Genomic DNA, 25,521 nt, shown 5'->3' with positions numbered 1-25,521 from the left:
CAGCCAACTTTTAAACAGCAGCTACTCAAAATTATTAACTCATTAAATATCTGCAATTGTAATTCTTCTAATGTTATGTATTAAGGACTTCAATGTTGACATGGTTCACCAACCTTGTGACAGATTCTAGGATATACTTCACTTTAGATAGTCCTTCTTTACCAAAATACACCACTGTGAGATGAATTCTCTTGTCTTGATGAATACATACATCCCTAATAGAATTGAAAAACAAAGTTCATTCAAGAAAATACATAAAGCACTACTCATTCAGAAAGCAATCACATGAAGCTTTAACAAGAAAATGAATGAGACATTACTCATTTAGAATGAAATCACATGAAGCTTTAAATAAATACAGAAAAGGCAATATTGCTGAGTTGTTAAAGGCATCACATAAACACATAATGCATGTGTTTAAATGAATGCAACCATTGTAGGGCCATGGAAGCAGTCCAAGAAGTTTCAAAACATTTTTGGAACTTTTGCTTTGGTATTGCCTTCAGAAGCAAATTATAAGCTACTCAAGGAAATAGGCACAATCAGTTCAAAACCAAATAAATAAATATTCAAGTTTTGGGTCAAGAGTTATTTTGTCTTCAGATTTGCTAATTCCAGAAATCATAACTATCATCAAGGAATAAATATTTGCCACAATTGAGGTTACTTAGTATTAAAGAATAATGTAGCATCTGAAGGCAATTCCAAGAAAGGCAATAAAAAAAATGCTTTAGGAAATCAGATCTCAAGTGAGCTATTTCAAAAAGGCAAAACTCATTTGGAGACATGACTTCTAGATAGTCTGCTACAGAATAGTGTTAACTAACTTGTAAATCCAACAATTTTAACATGAGAATAAAGACTGGGGTTACAAAGCATTAAAACTAGCAGATCCAAGTATTAAAAACATGGCAATTATTAAATTAAAACAAAAAAGCAAAACTTCCCTCAGTCACCCTAATATATAATTGTTAATTCTTTAACACTTTAGCATTTTAAAATATCCAAATTTAATGACCAAAAAAAGGGAAAAAATTCTTTTAAAAATTGTTAAGTCTCTGCTTCCCAAGATGGAATAACTCTCATTTTTAGTTGAACGTTTGTATTTCTAAAATCTATTTTAATTTTAAAATCCAAATTGTTCTCAAGAGAATTTTCTGGGGAGACAGCTATTTTCCATATCTTGATTGGGGAGGCAGTTACATGAGTACATACATTTCTCAAACAATATGAAACCTCTATCCTGAGAATATGTGGATTTTACTGTATGTAAATTATGCCTCAATAAAATTTTTTTTTTTGAGGAAGATTAGCCCTGAGCTAACATCTGCCGCCAATCCTCCTCTTTTTGCTGACGAAGACTGGCCCTCAGCTAACATGCCTGCCCATCTACCTCTGCTTTATATATGGGATGCCTATCACAGCATGGCTTGCCAAGTGGTGCCATGTCCGCACCTGGGATCCGAACTGGCAAACCTTGGGCCACCGAAGCGGAATGTGCAAACTTAACTGCTGCGCCACTGGGCCGGCCCCTCAATAAAATTATTTTTAAAAATTCAACTTGTCCTAAAATGAATTCATACACAATTATAAAGGTCACCAAATTTAGTTTCTAATAGTTGTCACCTTCAATTTACTTAATAGTTCAAATAATCAGTAACACAATATACTGTACATGCTTTAAGAAAAAAGAGACTACCAAAAAAATAAAGTTCCCCAAAGCCTATAAAATTATTCTGTAATTCTAAGTAATCATACTCAGTGAAGATAAACTAAATAAACCCACATGAATGTGATTGTTTTAGGAGTGCTTAGCTAAATCATTAAGCCCTGAGAGTTACCTGAAGTTCTGCATAAACTGTGCAAAGGCTTCAGTTCTTTCTGCAAGTGGCACAATGATATTAATAATTGATCTCGTAATGTCAATCATCTCGCTCTTCACTTTCATTAGAGGTCCAAAAGGGCGGAAGAGGGTCACGTGTCTATATTCCATAAGGTCTGCTTTCTTAAAAAAAAGTTCATACTGCGTGCCCTTATCTCTCTCGGTGCGATAATAACCTAAAGGAAAGAGTTAGGGACAAAGATGTCTCCATGGCAAAGATTACAAATTCAATGTGAATAATGATTTTACTTGATTCAAAGTATGAAACCGGACTTGTAGTGTTTTTATTTATTTGTGAAAATATTTATCCCCACTGTACAGTCACACTACTTCTTGAAAAGGAGAGGTTAAAAAAATGTTCACTGCTCTGCTATATTAATATTCAATCCATAAAGTATGCTCCAAATGACAATTATTCCTTTTTACATATGACTTTTTTTAATAGTAGGGCCTATCAATACTGTAACCATAGGACGAAAATAAATAAATAATTTCTGGCAATATTAAATTCTAGACCTGAGAGTAAAAACTTCTGTTGCTTGGTTCAGCTCAACAAAAATTAACTGAGTGTCTTTGTGTCAGTCACTGGTGGTATAAAGAGGGCTACAGAGTCCCAGTTTTGAGGAAGGGTCAGTCGAGTGAGGGAGACAGAAAAATAAAGAAATAATGCAGTGATACACACACACATACTGACTAGAGTGAATTCAGACCAAAAAAATTAGTATAGATTTAAACACAGTAATCTGAGATGTCTTTGAGAGAAAAGTATGGAAGTTTGCAGAAAAATTAGAAGAGTTTTGAGAGAAACAATCCATCAAAAATTACAGGAAGTGACAGCAGAAAAAAGAGGTGGCTACAGAGAAAAGACAGCTGAAATGCCACAGAAAAGCACAATGCCCTCCCTGATGGCCTCCAAAGGCCTCAAGGTATTATATTATAGTACAGCAAGTGATATCCAAGATCATTTTGGGTCAAAAAATCTACATGTGGTATATTGTTTATAGAATCAAGCAAAGAGAACTTTCAAGAAAGATTTATATCCAAAATGGTTTTAAGCTGTAATTAAACATCTAGCAGGGGGTATTAAGATGGAGATGGGTGGGGATCTACAATTATTCCCATTTATATCAATCAGTAATATCTTAAATTTATAGAAGTGTTCCTCAATTTTTGAGTCATGTCCCATCTTGATATACAAAAATCCCATGCCCTTTCTACAGTCTATCTTAGGAAAACAAGTTTATTTCTTTACTTTTTTCAAACGTCAAATATGCTTTTGAAACTACGTATGCCTCCCTAACCTTTTCGTGTGCTTCTCTTCCCCTCAAAATAGAGAATAACCCTAATCTACTAAATTAGGTTCTTTGTCTTTCCTTTATCAAATAGTTTTTCAAATCTTGACACATTTTTAAAAATATAAAAAAAGAACATCAAGATCAGTTAAGAGAGGAACGCAAATATATACGCATGCACACACAGCCCTAAGAGCCCTTCAACTTGAGTAGTATTCTATATAAGCTTATTCTATTTCCTTGGTCCTTATTCTCTATTTTATTATGATCACTTTGTAAATTTTTCTAAAAAGCCACTTCAAATTTGTGGTGGAATGAAGTGGATAAAAACATAAATGTTTTAATATTGTGGACAATGACTGACTTATATTACCAAGATACAATAATAGCATTTTGTCACACTAACATAACTATGGACCAACACATTTTTCATTACCTTCTATGAAGTCATTTTCATTAAATATCAGCTTCTCTCCGAGGGGACCATCCTCATCTTCCTGTTCATCATCTTCATCAGGATTATTAATGACCTCCAAGCCAGCTTCAATAACTTCTACCAATTCATCTCGCTTGTCTTTTCTAACTGGCTTTTCCTCAGGATGGCGAGTGAGACCCATTTCCAACTGGAATACTTTCATTAAGGTAAAACTTTCAAAGGGAATGACTCCATACTCACTGGGTAGTTTGGCTCCGATGCTAACTTCAGCTTTGTCAATTTGGGAATGAAGAAACTCTAAAAGATCACTAGGTGCTTGTTCTTTGTTGCCTTGATAGCCTATGCCGTTACCCCCTACATTCTTTCTCTCTTGCAGTGACCTCATCTTCTCACTCATTTCTTGTAATTCTTGTTTTAGTTGGGCAATCTGGCGTTTCAGACTGGTTGCCCTGGTTTGATAATGTTCTTCTTGCTCCTGTAGGAGGGCTTGATAATACTCTTTACCATAATTTTCCCCAATGACACCAGGAAGAGATGCATTCCCATCAGTCTGAGGGGCACATTCCAGAAGGTACAAAAATAATACCAAACTGCAGAGTAAAGCGAGACCCAACAGTAGCCAATGGGTCCGGGTCTGAAGAATCAATCCTCTTCTAGGCATTCTAATAAAAGTGGACTTGCCTAATGAGGTAAGTTCTTTGCTTGCTCATACCTTTAACAAAAGGTTATCAAAAATTAAAAATAAAATCAGGATTTCCATAAAAGGTACCAACAAGAATTCTGCTGTAGCTTAAAGAATTTCTTCCTTCAGCAGTGAAGACTACTTGCAGAAATAAATAATGCGTACTTCCTGTATTGTTACCACGATATCCGGAATAAAGAAATCTGATCTATAGAATCAGATAAAATTCCATTATATGGGTGGCGACTTTTCTGAAAGAAACAGATCAGAATCAATCAGAACTTTGTTTCTTTAAGTACATCAAATTGTTAGCAGCTTCAGTACACTTAGCTATGTGACTATTACATGTAGAGCACCATGAGAGGTGCTAATATAGAATATTCAGTAAATGCTGGGAGAAGGTATGAGGAAAAATATCTTACAAAACACTAAAATATGATAATGCAATACTTTAACTGGAATGTCTACACATCTATAACCTATTGAATGAGTCAAAGAAATATTAAAATTATGTTTAGCATAGTTTGTGTTACATAGATTCTACTGTTCTCTAATTATTTGAAAATTATATCACTTACATCTCTTTATTAACATAATATTTCAATTAACACACCATTTCCCACGTACAGCATATCGCCATTTGGGAAGTGAGTTTCTATAAATTATTTTTGTTATACTGATATTGGCTTACTAGAGACAGATATTTTCTTCCAGTTTATTCAATTCAAGTATTCTACTTCATTAATTTCTATGGCTCAATTCAGTCAATCTAAGAGCCTTAAAATTAAGTGGGGGGCGGGGGGACAATTTCAAAACGTCACAGACATCTGGAAAACACATTAAGAAACATTTTTATATCCAAAGTCCTCCAGTAGATTATTTGAGCATTACATCATATAATCTTTCCACCGTAATACACAGCAACAGATTTCCTCCAAGTCTGGAAAGGTTTGGAGTCTATATGAAGAAAGAATGTGAACATTTTAATGTTTATCTATAAGGAAAAATATTCAAAAACTATTTATAAATTTACAAAATTACATGCTATCGTTCATAGTACAACCAGTTGTGTGAGCTCTTCTGTGTTTCTTTATAAAATAAGGATCCTTAATTCTAGAAACAGAGAAGGTTAAACTTATGAGACAAGAGGCAGGGGAGGCCTCCACTGCAGAGAGAATTTCCACTCTAACGAAGTGGTTGTTAAGGATATGTGATACCACAGAAGACTTTTAATCAAGATGGTTTCTACCGGTGCAGCAGAACCTATGGAAGACGATCATGAGGGAACATCAGTCCTAGTCACTTTCTTAGTGATCAGGAAAGCCTGGATGCCTTCTATGAAAAATGCTGCAATGCGCCTTTTTTTTGGTGGCACACACCTGTATAAAATGTAGGATAGATTCAAACTTCTTACACTACAGACTAAGTTAAGTTCAAACAATGGACTTAACTACCTTTAGCTATTTTTTTTAATTTAGTTAACCAAATGATAACCAAGTATCCTGAAAAATTTAATTCACCACAAGGAAGGTTTTCTATGATGGTATCTGTTTTACTGACTGTAAATCTTGTTTTATTTTAAGTGATATAGAAAAAAATGTTCGTATTAAGAAAACTATCTAATTAAAAATTAAAGATGCAGGGGCTGGCCCCGTGGCCGAGTGGTTAAGTTCTCGCGCTCTGCAGCAGGCGGCCCGGTGTTTCGTTGGTTCGAATCCTGGGCGCAGACATGGCACTGCTCATCAAACCACGCTGAGGCAGCGTCCCACATGCCACAACTAGAAGGACCCACAATGAAGAATATACAACTATGTACAGGGGGGCTTTGGGGAGAAAAAGGAAAAAAAAAAAATTAAAGATGCAAAGCTAATATTAGTTCCAGGACTTTACCATGCTTCAACACCATAACTCTTAGCATAAGAAACCACTTCATTACTTAAAGATAAAACTTTGAGGTATCTCTTTTTAACTATTTATAAGTTATTACCAGCCCAATTATTAGGGAAAAGAAAGACTAAAACTGAGAATGTGGAGACATAATCTTATATAAATTATTAATAAAATTATACATATTTAACTATACTATATTCAAACTGTTTTGAAGTGAAACTTGATAACAGAACTAACAGTATGTAATCTAAGTACCTCTACCTTTTATTAATAAGGTACCTCATTGTTTTTTCTTTATATAGACAAAATATTTTAAACTGTGAGATATGATGACCCATTAATGGGTCACTAACAAAGGTTTATTTTTCAGTGAAATAGAACAGGAAGCATCAGTGTATACCACATATAGTAGTAAACTTATATATATATATATATGTATATGTATATGTATGTGTATGAGAACTCCACATAAGATGTATTTATAAGGGGGTTATGGTCCCAAAATTCTGAAAAATACTGATTTATAAAGTATTTTTACATATTTTCCATGCTATCTTTTCAGAATAGTGTTGATATTATCTTCATTTTGTATAGGAAAAATAGGCTCAGAAACGTAAAAATTTAAATAAGGTTATATAACTATTAAGCAGTAGCATTAAAGCCAAGGTCTTCTTTCTCCCTCTTTTAAGCAAAATATAGGTTTTGAGATATCTTACATATTTATCTTACAGTTGAATATCTTACAGTTAAATATTATCCACTGAAATGAAAGAAAAGCTGCAGTAATTACTTTAGAACATAAATGTTAGTTGCATAGTTCTGTGGTTATTAAAAATACAAGATTACAATTAAAGTCTTACTTGTCTAGTTCCTGAAGGAACTCTTTAGCCACGTCGTAGAACATTAGATTATAACAACTCTAAATATGTTAAGAATATTAGAAAAAAACATCCATTTTCTGCTGTTACACTTAACTGCCATCATTCTATGTAATGTGTTTGTATCATAAACAAGGTTCATTCATAATCCAGAGTTAATCCCAAGCAAACTTCCAAGGATAAACAGCAGAGTTAAGTGTTCTGAGGAGAGAATGGGATGCTGTGAAGATGGGAAAATGAGCTGTTAAAGATATGTAATACAAATCAAAGATCTCAGAGTTGAAAGAAACCTTAGGAGCCATCAATTCCTACTCTTTAAAAATCAGACTAAAGAGACCTCCTCTTATAGCCAAGATGGAATAACAGGGACCAGATTTACTCTCGAACTTGAAACAACCAAAAACAAACAAACGAAATCCGAAAAACAAAAAACCCACTCCAAAATATGAAACAGTGGTTTTCAAGATACTGAACATTAGGTAATAAAGGACAGGGATCCCTGGGAAAACAAGAAACAAATAACCGCCCAGCTCACTGCCTTAGTTTCCAGGCCACAGCACAGGAAGTTCCCTCCTAAGGAATGCCCAGCTGATTCCCTGAGTAGATGAGATGGAGCTGACAGCCTGAGGAGACCAAGGCAGCTAGGTTCAAAGGATACATTACCAGAGGAGAGACCTGCAGAGAGAGATCTGAAGAGTTTGCTCTGAGTATTCAGCAGAGTGCTGATCAGTACAGGCATATGAAGAAACTAACTAAGGCTAAGGAAAGAACCACACAGAAAATTAGAAGACAGAACTCAGCATTCATTCAGAGCCAGAAGTAGTACATGTTCCCACCAGACAGACTGGAAAACCTCAAAATTCATGGGGCATTGGAGAGGGTATTCAAAAAGGTCCTGCCTCAGCAGTGGGAAATAATTAGCTCTAGACTAAACATGGCTCTGGTCTTGTCTAACAAATCTTAAAAGCAAGACCTGAAAGGATCAAACTTTTTCCAAATAACTGCACAACAAGCCTCAAAAATATTTACAGGAATATAAAAATATTCAGTACCCAGGAAAGTAAAATTCACAATGCCTGACATCCAAACAAAAATGATCAGGCATACAAAGAAAAAGAAAAATACACCATTAATGAGAAAAATCAACAATTGAAACTGACAAAGACACTGGAATTCACAGAAAAGAATATTAAAAGTTATTATAATTATATTTAAAAAGATGTTCACATTCAAAAAACTAAGTAGAGACACGGATGACATAAAAAAGATTCAAACTGAACTTTAGGAGATGAAAGCTTCAATGTCTGAGATGAATACACTAAATGGGATTAACAGCAGATTAGATATTTCAGAACAAAATATTAATGAATTGAAGACATAGCAATAGAAATTATGCAAAATGTAGAAGGAAAAAAGAATGAAAAATATGAATAGAGCAACTGGTAAGCTGTGTGACAACTTCAAGTAGCCTAATATATATGTCATTAGAGTCTCCAAAGAAGAAGGAGGGAGCTAGGAGAAATAGTTCAAGAAATAAGGCTGAAAATTTTCCACCTTGATGAAAATTATCAACATATAGAACAAAGAAGTTCAACAAATACCAAACACAAGAGCCACAAAGAGAACTAAAGCAAGGCATATGCTAATCAAACTGCTCAAATTCTATGATAAATAGAAAATCTTAAAAGTGGCCAGAGGAAAAACACATAACACATACAAAAAACAAGGAGAGTAGAGCAATATCTTTACAGAACTAAAAAGAAAAATATATCAACCTAGAATTCTATACTCAGAAAAAGTATCTTTCAAGAATAAAGGCAAAATACTTTTTCTAGACATTCAAAAGCTAAAAGAATGCATCACCATCAGATCTGCACTACAAGTCCTTTAGGCAGAAAGAAATGATACCAGATGGAAATATGGATCTACACAAAGCAATGAAGAAACCAGAAATGATAACTATGTGGATAATTACAAGATTTTTATTATTTAAATCCCCAAGATAAAACAAATAAATTGGACTTAATTAACATTAAAACTTTTGTGCTGCAAAGGATGTCATCAAGAAGTGAAAAGGCAACAACAGAATGGGAGAAAATATTTCTAGCTCATACATCTGATAGAATACGTGTGTAGAATGCATAAAGAACTCTTACAACCCAATATTAAAAAGATAAATAACCTAGTGGGTGGGCAAAAGATCTGAATAGACATTTCTCTAAAGAAGATTAAGAATGGCCTATAAACACATGAAAAGATGCTCAATATCATTAGCCAACAGGGAAATTCAAATCAAAACCACAATGAGATACCACTTCACATCCACTAGAATATAATTCAAAATGAATCATAGATTTAAATGAAAAACCTAAAACTATAAAACTAGAAGAAAGCATAGGAGAAAATCTTTGTGACCTTGAGTTAGGCAAAGATTTCTCTGATATGACACGAACAGCATAATTGATAAAGTAGAGTTCATAAAAATTTGTAACTTGTGCTCTTTGAAAGATACTGTTAAGAGAATGAAAAGACAAGTCACAGACCTGGAGAAAATATGTGCAAAGCATATATGTGATAAAGGACTTGTATTCCAAATAACTTAAAAAACCTATCAAAATGCAAGAAGAAAATAAACAAAGCAATTAAAAACTGGCAAAAGATTCAAACACTTCAAATAAGCACAGGAAAAAAATGCTCAACGTTGTTAGTCATTAGGGAAATGCAAATTCAAACCACAATAGATACTACTACACAGAAAGGCTAAGTTTAGAATGGCTAAAATTAAAAAGACTGATATGTTGGTAACAATGTGGAGGAACTAGAACTTTCATACATTGCTGGTGGGAATCTAAGATGGTTTTGCAGTTTTGTAACAAGTTAAACATAAGCCTACCATATGATCAAGCCATTCCATTCCTAGATATTTATCCAAGTGAACTGAAAGTATATGTCCAAACAAGGACCTGTACACACATGTTCATAGCAGCTTTATATGTAACAGCTCAAAATTGGAAACAATTCAAAGGTCCACCAACAGGTGAATGGATACACAAACTGGTACAGCCATATAATGGAACACTGCTCAGCAATAAAAAGGAATAAACTACTGACACAGGCTTCAAATGGTGAATCTCAATCATTACTTTGAGTGATAGAAGCCCAACAACAAGAGTATGATTCCATTTATATGAAATTTTAGAAAATGTAAGGTAATTTGTAGTGACAGAACACAGATGAGTGAGTGGTTGCCTGGGATGGGATGGGGGTGAAGAAGGTGGTATCACGAAGGAATTATAAAAGGGCACAAAGAAACTTTTGGGAGTGATGGATATGTCCATCATTTTGATTGTGGTAATGATTTCACAGGTGTATACATATGTTCAAATGATCAAATTGTACACTTTATAAATGTGTAGTTTATTGTATGTCAATTATACCTCAATGAAGCTATTTAAAAAATAAAACCAAATCAGATTTAGTTTCAGTAGTAGAGGCAAAGAGTCATGTTTAAGAAAACTCCATTTTGTTCATTAAGAAGACAAGCATGAAAATTTGTTGATTGCAAGTTTGAATTTAAAAAACAAAACTAGCCATCTTCCCTCCTCCCCCTAGAAAAGTACAACTCAGATTACTCTGAAGGTTTTATTACATCTTTTCTATTTGCCTTGTGATTTTGAGACAATAGAAGAGTGTTCAAGATAGTTTATTTTACAGCATTGACCCCTATTCAATTTTTAAGCAGGTTCTATGCAATCTTTTGATCCTATAATTTTACATTACTACTAATACATATTTCATACATCATTTCCAGGATACTTTCACTGCAGTGTGCCAAATTAACTTCTGCAATAAGAGTAACCTACTGGCTTCTGCAAAATACAAACAATCCATTTGAATCTAATTATTTTAAAAGTTCTAATTCTGTATAATCTTCTTAAATTTTCTGCACAGAATAATTTTTTATTAAAGTTTGCAAAAACTAAATTTATAATTTTGAGTTCAATTTTACAGAACAAAAACAGTCACAAAATTATTTGGAAAACATAACTGCTGTCAGAAAAATGAAACTAAAACATTATGAAGTAGAAACATTTGTGAGGGAGAGAATTAGAACCTTTTACTTCTTTAGCACTTTGGTAAGTATTACAATGATACATGGCTTCTCTAACATGTCACTGAATAAATAGTTTGTAAGTATTTAGAAATAAAAGTAATTATCACCAGAAGGCAGCACTCATTCAACAAATAATTTAAGTACCTACTGTGGGTCAAGCACTGCAATGGACTGAATGTTTCTTTTCCCCCAAATTCATATGTTCAAATCCTAACCCTCAATGTGATGGTATTAGGAGGTAAGCCTTGGGAGGTAATTAGGTCCTGAGGTAGAATCCTCATGAATAGGATTAGTGCCCTTATGAGAGAGACCCCAGAGAGTTATGAAGCCCTCTTTCTGCCATGTGAAGATACAACGAGAAGTCGGGAATCTACAACCCAGAAGAGGGCCCTCACCAGAACCCAACCATGGTGGCACCCTGATCTCAGACTGTGAGAAATAAATTTTTGCTGTTTATAAGCCACTCAGTCTATGGTTCTTTGTTATAGTTGCCTAAACTGACTAAGACAGGCTGTGTGTTGGATGCCAAGAACAAGTCATACCAGATGGATCATTTTGACAAGTGTTTCTGGGGAAAACTATACTCATGTATTCTAATTTCAGCAAGACACATGACAGTAATACTCATGATATCATTACAGGTAAAGCAGAAAAACGTGCTAAAGGCAGCCTGTGGGACAGTAAAAACAACTCAGAGTCAAGCGTAATAGCTACTTAGCAGTATGTAATCTTGGGCATAATATTTAACCTCTCTGGGCTTCTTCTATAAAATGAGGTAGTTTGCCTGGATGGTCAAAGTTCCTTCAAAGATGTTACAATTCCTTTGATTAAAGACACAGTAGGGGCCAGCCCCATGGCCAAGCGGTTAAGTTCGCGCACTCTGCTTCAGCGGCCCAAGGTTTCACCTGTTCGAATCCTGGGCACAGACATGGCACCACTCATCAAGCCATGCTGAGGCAGCGTCCCACATGCCACAACTAGAAGGACCCACAACTAAAACACAGAACTATGTACCTGGGGGGCTTTGGGGAGAAAAAGGAAAAAAATATATATATTAAATACACACACACACAAACTTCTTATTTTTCAGAGGACAAATCTGATTTAAATGCACAAGTCCTTTAATCCAGCAATTCGCAATTCCACTTTAAGATTCTATACTACAGAAATATTCATGCTAGTATATAAAGTCACATGCATATGATGTTTACTAGTGTTATGTGTAACAGCCAAGTAAAAATAAAAGCAACTTAAAGTCCAGCAAAAGAGGAAAGGTTAAGCAAACTGCAGAGATTTATACAACAGAATGTTTAAAAGGAATGAGGTGGATTCAAATGAGCTGACATAGATAACACCCATAAAATGATGTTTGATTACAAATATTTTTGTTTGTCTTGTCTGTATAATAGGCTTGGGAGCCAGACGGCCTAAATTCAGCTGTCTGTTCTATCACTTTCTAACTCTTCCTTACAGACAAATTCGTTAACCTCTATAAACTTTAGTTTCTCATCTTTAAGTGGAGATAATTATAGAACCTCCTCGGAGTGTTACCATAACAATTAATCAAGTAAAACATGACAAGCATTAAGTGCTCAATTAAGTGTGCGGTATTACTTCCCATTATGCAAAGTTTTGTTTTGTTGTTGTTGTTAAAGGAGTTAAATCTATCAATCTTTTCCTTCATGACTTACTGATTTTAGCTTCCCTACTGGAAATAATTCTAATACAAAACTTACTTCCTCAGATAGATAGCCAATTCTTACCATTTATTAAACAATCCATGCTCTTGTCACTAATTTGAAAGGCCACTTTTTTCCTTTCTTTTATTTTCCAAAGAAGTGGGTCAGTTAACATTTATTTATTTATTTAATTTTTTTTAAGGTATGCTTTTTTTGGTGAGGAAGATTGGCCCTGAGCTAACATCTGTTGCAAATCGTCGTCTTTTTTTTTCTCCCCAAAGCCCCAGTACATAGCTGTATATCCTAGTTGTAAGTCATTCTAGTTCTTCTATGTGGGATGCCACCACAGCATGGCTTGATGAGCAGTGTGTAGGTCCACACCCAGTATGCTGAAGCGGAGCATGCGAACTTAACCACTTGGTCATGGTGCCAGACCTCAGAAAGGCCACTTTTATCAAAAGCAAAATTCCTACACATATAGAGGTCCATTTCTGACCTCTAAACCAGGGATTAGCAAACATTTTAGGTAAAGGGTCAGTCAGTAAATATCACAACCAGTCAACTCTGCCTCATAGCACAAAAGCAGTCACGGATGATGCGTAAATGAATGAGCCTAGCTGTGTTCCAATTTGAAATTCATATAATTTCCACGTCACAAAAGTATTCTTCTTTTGGTTTTTCTTCAAGCACTTAAAAATATAAAAGCCACTCTTAGGTCACATGTCATACTAAAACAGGTGGCCAGCCAGATTTGGCAACCTGTACTCTAAACCATGATATTTTTTTACACTCCTAAAATTGTTTTATATTTCTAAAATTCCATAAAATAAATACATGCGATAAAAAAGGTTAAACATGACATAAGGGCATACAGTGAAAGCTCGCCATTCTATCCCAGAGGCCCAGTTCCCCTTTCCAGTTTTTGTGTATCCTTCCAAATCTACTGCCACTATTAAACCTCTCAGCATAAACAGTCTTATATATACATTACTTTCCACGTAAGTTATTTCATCTATAAGATAAATCCCTGGAAATGGAACCAATTGGTTAAATTTCCTTGAAGGATTCATTCCAACATGTAATTAGCCAGTATCTACAGCTTCTCCCTTGCTTCAGGATAAGCATTCCAAAAGGCCTTTACCTATTTCCTACCTTCCCAATCAACTCTAAAATCCTGTTAAATATCTGTTTCAGATTATAGACTTTAAAACTATACCTACTCTGGTTTATGAATCCTTCCTTGGCACTGCATTAAATTTTTTAGCTATAGTTATCAATGTCTTGGAGTTAAGAAATAAGTTTTACTGTTTTCTTTGATCACTGTTTCTTGAATTCTAAGTCTATTTTTCTTGGACTGATTTCTCATTTGATATCCTGGGGTAATCCTAGTGGGTATGGGTGAGAAGGACTTTATTTTGTCCCCTCTTTGAGACAGTTTGGTTAGGGATAAGATTCTGAGTCCAACGATGTCCCATGAGCACTTTTCAAACATGGTTCCACTATTATCTCACATGCCATGTCCCAGATTAGAAGTCTAATTGCAAATCTGATTTCCACTCTTTTATAGGTAACCATATGTTTCTCTTTGGAAGCTTATAAGACTGTATATTTATCCCAGAAGTTCATAAATTTCATCAGAGTGTATCTAGGTGTGTCTATCAATATTCTTTTAAGACTTTCAGTATGTCTATTCCATATATAAACTTATATACTTTTACTCAGAGAAACTTCCTTGCTTTCTTCCTTGGCTCTCCTGACACAGTATTTTCTTTCCATTCTACTGTAAGGTAGGAATGGGAAATCTGGCATCTACTGTGAGTTGCATGGGGAGGAGAACAGGTCACAGTAGCAGTTAGCCAGAAATCCTAAGTCTGTGCCACATCTTTTCACAAGTTCTCTGAAACGGTATACTTTCTGATCATCTCCATCACAAAGATGAAGAATCAGAGACCAGAGAGAAAAGAGTTGATTTTTATTTGCCAGTACTTTCTCTCCTAACTGACACATCTTTCGTTTGGCTCTGACCGCCCAAGACTCTGCCTGGATACTCCTACCCTCATGATCTCTGTTATCTATGTGGTTATTTCTCCTCTTCCAATTTTTATTCCTTCCTGGAACTCCTATTAGATGTACTTTGGCTCTTCTGGATCTATTTTCCATGTTATGGCTGGTTTTTCCTACTTTCTATGTTTTAATATTCAAGAATTGATTGTTTTCTTTCAGGGCAGCCTGTATGTGTTCAATAGGCTATTGATACACTCTCAAATCTGAGCATACTAATATTTATTTTAAAGTTTTCTTCTGTTTCTTACATTAACTCCATTGTTTCAGGTCTAGTTCTTATATTTTGTTCAGTCTGGGGCATCTCTTACATGCTGCTGACTTACCACACATGTTTAGTAATTTCTGTTATCTGTTCCCTTTATAAACATATCAGTATCTAAGTACACATGGAAATCACTGTACTCCTGTAATAAAATCACATTTGTAACTAACTGTATAATTCAGTTTTACATTTATGCCTAGTTCTTGTGTAGCATGACAACAATGTAAGTTCTTTGGCTTGCAATCTGATGATTCTTCAATCCATTTTTAGTCATATGCTTTCCGTGTTTCGTTTCCCCTAACAACCACTAACTTGAGTAACACAGTTCTTACCTAAGTGTTATACAACAAGCTTCAGGGACAGATCACCACCAGCTCCATCTAACAGACTTGTCTAAGAGACAGTTAAACAAGTAACGACAGTCTGGAAGAAGACTGTCATAGATGCGCAATCCAAGGAGTAAATAATATTATGGTAACGAATCACTTAAGTCTTGAAATCCTAATAGTTATGCTTTTTACCAATTTTTAATATTACAGAACTTAAAATAACAAATTCTACGAGGAAAAAAAAGAGGAAGGCTCCATTTTGGTTAAAAGGTAATTTTCAACCTACCATATGATTCAGCCATCCCACAGCTGACAGAAATGCATAGAGATACTCACCAAGACATTTCCAAGAATGCTCATAGCATTCTTCAAAATACATAATATACAAAAGTTGGAAACACAAATACCCATCAACACAAGAGTAGCCATATAATCATACAATTGAATACCACACAGCAATAAACAACGAACTACTGATACATGAAACATCATAGGTGAATCTCACAAGCAATGTGCTGAGCATTGTGTACGAGTCCATGAACATCAAGAACAAAATACACAAAACTAATAGATGATGACAGAAATCAGAATGCTGATGGGGGGACAGGGGAATAACTGACTTGGAAGAAGCAAGGGGGAAATCCTGGGAGGGTGGAAATGTTCCATAGGTATAACTTGATTTAGCTGGTGGTCACATGACAATTTTAAGTAAATGGTATCAGAATAATAAAACAATGAACGTTAACATTCTCAGTCATAGAGTACTTGGTTTCCCACTTTCAAGTTCGAAAGTATTGTTTCAATACAACATTAATTCAACCAAAAACGCAGGCCCAGCTCCTGAGAACCTTCAATGACGGTTAAACGTCCAGACATCGCATATAAATCTCAAGAGCAGGCTGAAGGATAAAAGCTTAAGATTTACAGTCAAATAACATCCCCATAAGTAAAGCCTCACTACTGCGTTTACAAATTATTCCTCGGCAAGTTGCTGTGGAACACGCAATTTTCAAGATGAAGCCTGAAAACGCAAGAGGCCAGGCCCCCGGGCCGGTCTCTGGGCCCCAGCAAGTCCAGCCCGAAGGCGCGCTGGCAAAGGCGGCCGGTGTCCGGCAGCCACAGCGTGAGGGGCTGCGGGCGGAGAGCGCCTGAACGCACTCAACAGCTGAGAGCCGACCACCAAGTGTATCCACTGACAGCAGCAGAGATGGCGGGGAATTGGTTAAAACAAAAAAGTGATAAAAAATGAAATACGCGTAAGCCAACGGTCTCTGGCAACACCGTTCTCAAAAGAAAACTCAACCTCTTCGAAAACCCGCAGCTTTCCCTGACACCGGAGCAGACTCCCGGGGGCTTGTCCGTGAGCGACCCCGCGGGGACAGGACCCCCGGAGGGCTCGTCCGCGAGGTGACCCGACCCGCTGAGGGACCCAGAGCTCCCGCCCGTGCGCCCGCCCTGCCCAGGCCCGAGCTGTGCGAGCCGCCGGCTGGCGAGGCCGGATGGGCGGGGTACTCACCGCGCTCACGGTCCGCGCGCGGCAGCCGCCGCCCCGCCGCCTCCTCCTGGGCCGCGAGCGCACCCGGGCGGAGGCCCGCGCGCTGGAGCTGGGGCCGCCGCCGCCTCACCAGCCCCCTCCCGGCGCGCCGCCGAGCCGACAACCGCCACTTCCGGCGCCCATGAGGAAATGAGGCAGCCGCCTCGCGCGCGCCCGCCTCGCCTCGCCTCGCCCCCCGCCCCCGCCCCGCCCCCGCCCCGCCCGCGCCCAGCGCCTGGCCTGGAAAGCTCTGTAATTGGCGTATAGAACTGATCATCCGTGGAAAGTGTGTGTGTGTGTGTGTGTGTGTAAGCTCTGTAATTGGCGTATAGAACTGATCATCCGTTGAAAGTGTGTGTGTGTGTGTGTGTGTGTGTGTGTGTGCCGTGCGTGTAGCTCAAAAAACGATTTGTGGAGGCCAGGAGAGTGCCTGAGGCAGGGAACTGCTCCTGCCCGAGAAAGCGTCTGCAGGGTACCTGCTCAGGCTGGACCCCTGACTTTGCAGGAGGAAGGGACTCTGTCCGGGATGGCAGCGCTGCCCTGCCCGGTAGCCCTGTCCTGGGAGCCCGAAGGGGCGGTGAGTGCCTGCGTGGGCACTGAGCTAAGGACTGACAGGTCGCCGGAGCTGTCAGAGCATCCTCCGGAGTGCTGAGCTGCGCATGAGGCCCTGGCAAGGGAGCCCTGAGCTGTTAGTGACCTTAGGCTAGTCACTCCATTTCTTTGGACCTAAGTTGCCTTATATGTGAAATGAGGGAGTTGAGGTAGGCATTCTGTAAAATGGCTTCAAGGTTTGACGTTGTATGATTTTAGTGAGTGGAAAAAAGAAAAGCCCTCCTTCACGTCTCCTCCACTCAACTGCTTATTGCAGGTACATCACCAAGGCACTTTGCCCTGCCCTGGGGAGTGACAGTCTGCAGTCAAGAGGATGCTGGGCTGCACCAGCCTCTGCCTGTGTCTGGGCAGGACATGGCGGTGCTAAGAGTGGCTCTGGGGTCACCTTCCACCTGGCTCTGCCTCTCATCAAGGTCTGCTTTCCTTTAAGGAGCTATGTGGGCAAATTATCTGGGCTTAGCCTCTCTAAGCTTGCTTCAGTTTCCTCAGCTGTATTAGGACAGTAACAATAGCATGTGCTTCCTAAGATTGTTGTGAGGATTATACACAATTTTGTATTTGAAGTGTTTGGCATTGTCTCTCACAGGTGGCAGGCAGTTGGAGCCCATTGTCATCATTAAGTGCATTAATTAGAGCAGAAGGTTGGGGTGACTATGGGACGCATCCTGTGGAAGAGGCATTCCGGGAGGGGAGGATTTATTCCTAATCACAGCTGTCTTCATTGGATGATGGTTGTTGGGATATCTTTAATCCAGATGTTCTCCTTGGATATTGTCCTGTGGGAAATCCCATGAGTGAGAGAGTCTGGACAGCCTACTTATAAGCCAGGCTTGCTGAATATCCAGTCTTTTCCCAACTTCAAAGTCTCCCTTCTCATGCCATTTCTGAGCACTTGTAAACATTTATAGGTCTAACACTCCTTCCCCCCACCCTGGCCCAAGAGTAAAGAATTCATCTAGTCATAGATTCCATGGGTCTGTGAGCTCCTGAAGATAAGGATCATGTCTTTTTCATCTCCCAGTACTTTGCACATAGTAAGTGTTCAATAAATGTGAATTGAATTGATTAAAATAAGAACATGCAAGGATTCCTCCCTTGTCCAGAGTCTCTGTCACTTTACCAGCTCCTTGAGCAGACGGCATGCCTGATTAAATTTACTGTCCATCATGAGTAAGCTTTCTGTCTGGTTGGCTGGTTATGCTCTACTATGGAGATCAGACTTGTGTGAGTCTACTTAGTGTAAGTTAGTTCTCTGGAGTCTAAACCTGCCATGAGTGTTTATCCTGTAGGTTGAGGACCCAAGTTGGGCATGTGAATGCAAAGGTGAGGTATTCTCTCTTGGGAGAATTACAGAGTGAGGAAACTCTGGTAAATGGTACAGAGCACAGCATTGGTGGATATAAGAGGATAAAACAAAAGTTCTTTAAATACTTAAGGTGTTACTACAAGTAAACATAAATGGCAGATCACTGAACTATCAGGGGATTATGTTACTGGGTTGGCGGCTTTGAAGCTCTGAATTCGAGTCTAAGTCCACCATATGTCCTTAGTTAAGACGCTGTAATCAGCCCGTACTTGACATTCTGCTGATGGCCCTTAGGAAGTCCACAAACACAGGGGCATCTGGACCTTATCCTCTAGCCTCACATCCAGTAATGGCAAATGCTTCGGCTGCTCTTTCCTTCTGTTGTCCCTGAACACTTTAAATTGGACAGGACTGTCTACTCCCTGAGGGCAGGGATGTGGCCTCTCCTGTTCTCTCTGGCACCCCTATGCCAGGCATAGGGCCTGACCCATTATAGGTGCTCACTGCGTACCCGTGGATAAGTGAATGAATGAATGCTGGTAAATGCTACAGCTCTAACTGTTCTTTAGGGGGGGCCAAAGTGATGAAAAGATAAGTCTGTTCCTCCACTAACCAAATTCAAAACAGCCTCACTTCCTAACAAGCTGCAGTGTACAGTAGAACCACTCCGTGCCACATTAAATATTCTTTTCTTTGTCCTCCTCTGCTAGCCCTGTAAGTGCCGGGTGGGTTTTCTTTTTCATTTATAGCATTTGTTTTTCTCCCTGTATCCTCCATTTTCCTTATTGGCCATGCTGTGTAGCCACATCTGGCACAAATGGAGCATGCACTCAGCAGCGCGTGCTTCTCCCAGCGCTCCCTCTGTGTTCACCCTTTTAATCCTCTCAACCTTGCTGTGGAGTATGTTGTGGTCCTCAGTTTACAGTAGAGGAAACAGAAGCTCAGACAGGAAACTGTAGAGGCTCTCCCAGGACAGGGCCTGACTTGAAACTGGAGCAGCAGGGTTAGGGCTAGTTGTCACTTCTTGTAAACTCTTATTTGAATCGTTCATTAGAATTGTTTTTACAATAATTGAGGTTCTGCCATCAATGGATTTCAATTTCTTAGCTTTTTATTATTTTTTAATTACTAGCTCAAATACTAAATGTATGTAATTTGAATTTGGAGAGAAGATAATGCATAATTCAAATTCTATGGCAGATAATGGGTGATTAACTGGGGCTTATAAAATATGTAATTCTCTTGGAGAAAATACTAAAGTATAATTGTGGTATGATTAACATCAGAAGAATGTAGTTTTATTTTTAAATTAAGTTTTTTCCCAAGAGTCTCCACTCTGAGGCTTTTTTTTTTAACTGTAAAGCTTTTCCACTCCCTTAGCCTGCCTTTGAGTCACTGCCAAGTGAAAGTGATGGGGGCTGACTCCCTTGCTATCTGTGAATAAATAGCATCTGCCTGTTTTCATTTGGGTGATCTTCATGTGTCTCTACTGTTTTCCTGGTGGCCCCACCAGGATATGGTCTTCACTGCTTGTTGCCTCAAACCACAGCCTTTGATCAGGTGCGGTACCCACAGAGGCCCCTTGTGGCTTGCTGCTCTTGGCTTGTCAAGTCCGCAAGGATTGGGTAGGTTGACATTGGGTCTGACCTCTGGTCTCTTTGCATTGAGTTACTTGCTATCTATTCTCAGTTTGGAAGTCTGGTTTTGTTACTGATCCCCCTTTGTTTGGCATCTTTGATGGAATCAGGCCATTCCTGTCATCCCTTTTTGCTGTCTCTTGTGTTACTGTTTTGTGTGCTGTCTAAAAGTGTTGTTTGTCATGAAAAGAAGAATCATAGGGTGGAACACAGACATAGGCCATAGAACCCTTTTGCTTGAGCCAGCCTTACAGCCCTGTGAGTTTGGGGTTCCCACCAGACTAGCATCTGCAGTCTCCACTGTGTCTTCCTAGTGCCCAAAGTGCCTCTTCTTGTAAGGACATCAATCATTGAATTAGAGCCCACTCTAATCCAGGATGACCTCATCTGAACTTGATTGCATCTACAAAGACCCTATTTTCAAATAAGGTTAAATTCACAGGTTCTGGGGGTAAGGACTTGAACACATCTTTTGAGGGACATAATTCTACCCATTATAGATGGCAACCTCATCAATTTCTGGTAGATTCAGGCTCTGCTCTTTCTGCATTAAACCCTGCTACTTTTGCTCAACCTTTTCCTGGGAGTAAACATACAACACAGGTGGTAAGCATTTCAAATAACCCACAGATTTTCTCTGTTTCCTAAACCTTAAGTGTAAGCCTTGAGACCTTGATTACAAAACATTCCTTCCTGCTCTGTGACACCACTTCTGCAAATTTAACAGGAAGAGACTTACTCTCCAAATTAAATACACTCCAGAGTATTTGAGACTATTTGTGAGATTCCAGATGACTCCTCTGTTCATAAGCAAGTTGATCTGCTCTAGATCTCCCTTTGCCGTCTCCATTATACTTGATGCATACCCCAGATAACTATCTTGCCACTGTACCTGACACTCTATGGGATAAAAACTCCACTGATATGGGAAACATAATTGGAGCAGAACTTATTAAAGTTCAGATCCTACCAAACCATTACCCAAACTTCCCCAATATCCCTTGAAGCCAGAGGCAGAGGAAGGCATTAAACCTATAGTTGAAAGCCTCATATCCAAAGATCTTTTCATACTCTGCCCTTGTAATACATCCATCTTGGCGGTAAAGAGACCAAGTGGAAGGGATATCCATTTGTTTAACACCTCAGGGCCATCAAGAACATTGTTATTCCTTACTTCCTAACCCAAATACCATCCTGCAAGCCACTTTTTGTAGTGAATCTTTGCTCAGCTTTTTTCAGTGTGCTTTGTATTGACAGAAAGTCAATAAATTTTTTTATGTGTTAATGGCCAAATATACACAACATAAAATTTACCATTTTAGTCATTTTTAGGTTTACAGTTCAGTGGCATTAAGTACATTCACATTGCCATGCAACCATCACCACTGTCCATCTTCAGAACTTTTTCATCATCCCTAACTGAAACTCTATACTCATTAAACACTAACTTCCCACTTTCCTTTCCCCCAGCCCCTGGCAACCACCATTCTCCTTTCTATCTTTACGAATTTAACTACTCTAAGTACCTCACGTAAATGGAATCAAACAGTATTTGTCTTTTTGTGTTTGGCTTCCATTTCACTTAGCATAATGTCCTCAAGGTTCATCCATGTTGTAGCATGTGTCAGAATTTCATTCCTTTTTAAGGCTGAATAATGACTGTCAATATCTTTTTTGCCTTCACTGGGGAGAACAATAGTCCTCATGGACAGTCATGTCCCAGGGGTTCACTGAATCTCCCTGCTATTTTTACCAGGTCTTTAATCAAGACTTACATGATCTAAATTTCCCTTGTGATTCAGTTCTGACACAATATGTAGATGATCTCCTACTCTGCTCAGGGTAAAAGGATTCCATTTACTTATTCTCAGCCTTAGAAGAAAAGGGTCATAAAGTTTCAAAAGATAAATTACAGTTTTGCCAAAATGCAGTCCATTATATAGGGCATGACCCATCTACAGAGGGAAAGACACTCTCTTCTGATAGACTAAAAACTATCCAAATCTATCCTAGACACCTCACAAAATGACATTTGAGAGGATTTCAAGGTTTAATGAGATATTGCAGACAATAGGTGCCAAATTTTTCTGCAATTGTGACACCTCTTTATCAACTGACTAATGCTTTGTAAGAGACTCTCTCCTCCAGGAGCCTAGAGATGAAGAGGCCTCCTGGAACCCAAAGGCAGCTCCTCAATGGCTTCCTTCCCTAGACATCCATAACAGTAGAAAGCACTTTTGTCTATTTGTGCATGAGCAATCTGGACAAGCCCTTGGAGTTTCCTGGGAACCATCCAAAACCCAGCACTTACTATTGCCTTCTCCTGACCTGGGGCAAAGTCTTATCCCCCTAGTCTTAGGGCAAGTACTCCCCTGCAACTTTGTTGATGCTTCTGCTGAGCTGGTTCTAGGCTCCCTGCTTGACCTCATGGCTCTTCCTGCCGTACAGACATTACTACTGACTGACAACACAACACTTTTCAGGCAGCCAATTAACCTCTCATGAAATTCTATTACTCTGTCCCTCTCACATTCACTGCGGCAACACGCTGAATCCTGCCATTCTCTTTCCCCTGGCAGAAGAAGGGGAACCTCATGATTATGTTACTTCAAATAACTAGGGAACTCTCTGCACCTCACTCAGATTTATTAGAGTCTCCTATTGAGAACCCTGACCTAATACTGTTTGTTGATGGCTCATTCCTGAAACTGTAGTTATCAAGCAGCATGTACTACCACTAATTTAAGGTCTTCTTTAGAATATAGTCCTCTACTTGAGATAAAACCAGCCCAGATGGCATAACTTATTGCCTTTACTAGAGCATGTCAACTAGCCAAAGACTAGAGAGTAAACAAATATACAGACAGCAAATATTCTTTTGGAGTAGTACATGCCTTTGCGATGCTGGAAGCCCCACTAAAATGGACAGCAAGATAAGCAACTTTTAGATGCACTCTACTTCCGAGAGAGGTGGCTATTATACAGGTTGAGAACCATGCAAAAAGAGAACATTGAAGCTAAAAGAAATTCTCTAGTAGATCATCATGCCAAACAAGCAACCTTAATCAAGATTATGGTCCCATCTAAACCCTCAGAAGATAAGTCTGCAGCAACTGAAAGAGGCCATTATAAAATATCAACATTTAGTCCCTGATTCTGAAAAGGAAGAGTGGGAAGAATCTGATTGTGCTCTTCATTTAAATAATCTCTGGTGTCCCCAAGATAGACACTTGGTAGCATCAGATGATTTCAAATGGGTATTAGCTAAATTTTTCCATGGAACTACTCATAGGGTACAAATTGATTACTCTCTTAAATCAACTCTGGAGGAGAGGCTTTAAAGAGACAGCTGAGGTTATTTTTGGGTCATGTGTCACCTGTCAAAAACATAATCCTGGAAAAACTATAAAGGTGGGATGTGGCCAGGAATTAAAGCCTCAAGGGCCCTTTGAACACCTTCAGATGGATTTTTTATCCAGTTTCCACCCTCCATGGGATTTGAATATGTTTTAGATTTGAATGTGTTACAGCAATCCAACTTTAGGGCATCAATCATTGGGTTCATGTTTCACAACTAAAGAAGCAATCTGGAATTCCACACAATTTGACGGTTACTCCAATAGGGGACCTCAAACTGAGGATTCTCAGAGATCCTCTAAAAGCAGCTGATCTTCAGAAGCATACAGCTGACTCAAGACCTTTAGAACAACCAGATGACCTAGGATAGTGGACGATTACTGCTCAAGACGTTGGACCAGGACCCCTGTCTAATTCCTGTTTGTTTGTTTGCTTGTTTTTTATAAAGATTGGCACCTGAGCTAACAACTGTTGCCAATCTTCTTCTTTTTTTTTAATTGCTTGTTCTCTTCAAATCCCCCCAGTACATAGTTGTATTTTTTAGTTGTGGGTTCTTCTAGCTGTGCTATGTGGGATGCCGCCTCAACATGGCCTGATGAGTGGTGCCATGTCCGTGTCCAGGATCTGAACCAGTGAACCCTGGGCTGCCGAAGTGGAGCACGCCAACTTAACCACTCGGTCATGGGGCTGGCCCCTGTTTGTTTTTTTAATCTGCTTGTTTGTAACCATTCTTCTTCTCATTTTCTATAGACCCCTGGTTGCCATCTACCAGTAATGACCTTTTTCCTCTTTTGTCTTTCCTGTAATTTACAATTGTTATGTCAGAACATTGCTAATTCTAATGCTAATTCTAATTCTAATAATGTTAGATTATTCCAAACAGTAGCCACTGTCCTAGATCTTACTGCCTGCTCAATCCGCATCCACCACCAGACTCACTTGATGAAAACATCTGGGAAATTCCAGTCTCATCAAAGAAGGCAAAAGGGAATAATTCTCGTAATGCCTCATGGCGGCACCATTTGCAGCAACATGGATCAAAGACTTTAAACAAGCTAGCCTGTGACTGCTAGTATTCTTCTCTCCCAGAAAAAGAACCAATTATTACAATCTATTGATCACACCCTAGGGAATTCTAAATTTGAATTCAACAACCTTTACTGGGTGATGAGTCAAATACTTGTCACTATTTATAAGAGACCATTAGAGATCTAAGTATGTAACCCGGCTAATGGAAGGCCTGGTTCTGGCCTTGTCATGAACAACTTCTTTTTTCCTAGATCTCTATGTATCCCTAGCAGATACTACACCATTTTGGTCAGGATACCTGGTTCTGTTTTCTTCAGAATAACATCTCATGTATGTTAGGAATAGTATTCCAAGACTTGTCTGTACACAAACCCTATAAGTCACCAAGGCTGAAAATTGCAACTCAGACATGAGCTCCAAAATGAAGCCACCCTTGATTATTCAGTACTCTACCCAGGGGAATTACTGACTCACTGTTTATGAGAACAATCAGATTTCCCATCAGGTGGGAATCATACATATAGGACAGTAAGAAACT

The 25,521-nt window shown here is 38.5% G+C and overlaps 1 protein-coding gene across 1 annotated transcript in view; it reads right to left on the bottom strand.

The window, feature by feature from the left end:
- CSGALNACT2 (chondroitin sulfate N-acetylgalactosaminyltransferase 2) overlaps positions 1-17,165 on the bottom strand; it is a 41,861-nt gene extending 24,696 nt beyond the window's left edge. The window contains exons 1-4 of the mRNA XM_046654214.1: positions 17,025-17,165; positions 3,611-4,543; positions 1,842-2,058; positions 114-215 (exon numbers count right to left, since the gene is read on the bottom strand). Of these exons, the coding sequence (XP_046510170.1) occupies positions 114-215; positions 1,842-2,058; positions 3,611-4,271 (980 nt within the window). The 5' untranslated portion in view covers positions 4,272-4,543; positions 17,025-17,165. The remainder of the gene's footprint in view (positions 1-113; positions 216-1,841; positions 2,059-3,610; positions 4,544-17,024) is intronic.
- Between the last annotated feature and the right edge of the window lie 8,356 nt (positions 17,166-25,521).

Source organism: Equus quagga, chromosome 2, assembly GCF_021613505.1.
Source record: "Equus quagga isolate Etosha38 chromosome 2, UCLA_HA_Equagga_1.0, whole genome shotgun sequence".
NCBI classification, from domain to species: domain Eukaryota; kingdom Metazoa; phylum Chordata; class Mammalia; order Perissodactyla; family Equidae; genus Equus; species Equus quagga.
The sequence above is the reverse complement of the archived record's forward strand: the minus strand, read 5'-3'. Positions and strand labels throughout refer to the sequence as shown.